At 44.9% G+C, this 1,939-nt stretch overlaps 1 protein-coding gene across 1 annotated transcript; it reads left to right on the forward strand.

Annotated features, from left to right (window-relative positions):
* Positions 1–523: 523 nt before the first annotated feature.
* TM35_000122860 (uncharacterized protein) lies at positions 524–1,435 on the forward strand (the record flags this gene model as incomplete). Its single annotated transcript, XM_029025261.1, has 1 exon — positions 524–1,435. One exon carries the CDS (start codon positions 524–526, stop codon positions 1,433–1,435), a length of 912 nt encoding a protein of 303 aa, XP_028883577.1.
* Between the last annotated feature and the right edge of the window lie 504 nt (positions 1,436–1,939).

Here is a 1,939-nt window from a genome sequence, read left to right on the forward strand (position 1 = left end):
TGGCGGCTGTATAAATCGATGCTGCTCCACAGGATACCCACTGAGGCAAGATGAAAGCAGTGGGATAGGTGACTCAGTGTAGTTGCGGTGGGGCTGATGTGGTCCCTTGTGGTTTCTGCTGTGTGCTGTGTTCACTGTCCTTCTGTATATGCGATACCAGTGTGTGTTTGCGGTGTTTTATTTCTGTTGGTGTATGAGCTCAACATGATCTGCATTCCTAGTGCTGGCCCAATCATCATCAAACCCCACGATGATTCTGGTATTGCGTTCTGTGCACTGTTGTTTCTCCTCTTTGTGTTTTTGTTTTGTAGTGTGCGTTGGCCTCTAGTCTGGCTCTGTAGTGTGTGAGTGGTTTACTGTTGCTCCCCTCACTGTGTTGTGTTTGATTGCTGTTGTGATGTGTACTCTCTCTCTCTCTCTCTGTGGTGCTGTGTGCCCTCTGTCTTGTGTGTTAAATGTGCGTCTCTTTTCTCCTCCTCTTCTTCCTTGTTACCACAGACCCAAGCAACCCACAGTGACAATCATGACAACGATGTTCGTCCAACTGCGCCGCGTGGTGTACCTGTTGGTACTTCTGCAGTGCTGTGTGTGTGTGGCTTACGCTGAAGATACGAAGGAATCTGCACAAGATGTTGTTTCAAGGAAGGAAAATAGTTTAAAGGAGGTGGAAGGTATGATGGATGCCACACTCAAAGAAGCACTACAGAATATAAGTGAACTGGATAGTAAATTGAAATTATGGAAAGAGCATGCTGAACTTGCTAAATCTGCTGCTAATGAAGTTACACAAATGCGCCAAGTGATTGAAGCTGCAATAAGGAAGAATAATGATGTCCCTGTTGAGAGTAAAGGTGCTGTTGGTGATAGTTTAACTGAAGAGCTGCTGAAAAGTGCTTCAGAAGCAGTAAAGAATACTCAGGTTGCTGTTAAAAATGCAAGAAGTTCAGCGTCCGCTGCAAAGGAGTTGGGAAAGTCCTGTTATGATGCGTATGACAAATTAAACAGTTTGGTATGGGCTCATAGGGCTGCGTTGACGAGATATACAAGTGCAATTGATGAGGCAGGACTAAACGAACCTAAAATGACAGAAAAAAGGAAGATCGCTGACGAGAGCAAGCAGAAACAGCAAAAAGCACACGATGTCGTACCTAGTGTTATTGATGCCGGTAAAAAGTGTCTGCTATCTGAAAGGGAGACCAATTTACAGGCTGTTCATGCAGAAAGAGCAATGAGAAAGCTTGAAACTGTTATAAATCAGGTCGAAGCTATCATTGGAATAAGTAGTACTTTGACTCCGGAAAAAGTGCCAGGGGCTGACTCGCGTGCAAGTATCACACAGTCAAGTGACAGCAGCAGCAGTCCTGCATTGGTGCACAGTCCCTTATTGCTGCTTCTTGTTCTGATGTGTGTGCTGGGCTGCACTGCGGTGTTCTAATGGAAGCTGCTGGTGGACGTGTGCATGGCGAAGGTGAATCCCTCTATATTCTTTGCGTGTTTGTTTCTCTGCATGGCCCGTGGGTTGATTGATATTGCACTGCAGGGACGCACTGGCAGTTTGATGATTGCTTGACTGGGGTTCATTGAGGTCTATTAGCCTTATAGGCATTTTTTCTTGTTTTTTAATTATTTTTCTTTGCTGGGGTTCTGTGCGCTACCCCTCGCTTATATACTTTTGTTTCCCTTCTGCAGCATTGGTTGTTCCCGTGCACATGTGTGGTGTGCTGCTGTGATGGTGGACTGTTGTGCTGCACCTGCGAGTGTGCGCAGCCATCTGCAAAAGAATTGATATATATATACTCTTCCCCTCTCTTGTGTGTGCTTGTTTTTTTTTTCTTGTAATTCAATTCACTGTGTAATTTTTTTTGTTTTGTCTCCCCTCCCTTCCCTCACTGTAACTATATCCTTTGGAGTTTGACTGCATACTCGTTTGTACCAAATG

This window comes from Trypanosoma theileri (assembly GCF_002087225.1).
Source record: "Trypanosoma theileri isolate Edinburgh chromosome Unknown TM35_Tth_12_V1, whole genome shotgun sequence".
Taxonomy (NCBI): Eukaryota; Euglenozoa; class Kinetoplastea; order Trypanosomatida; family Trypanosomatidae; genus Trypanosoma; species Trypanosoma theileri.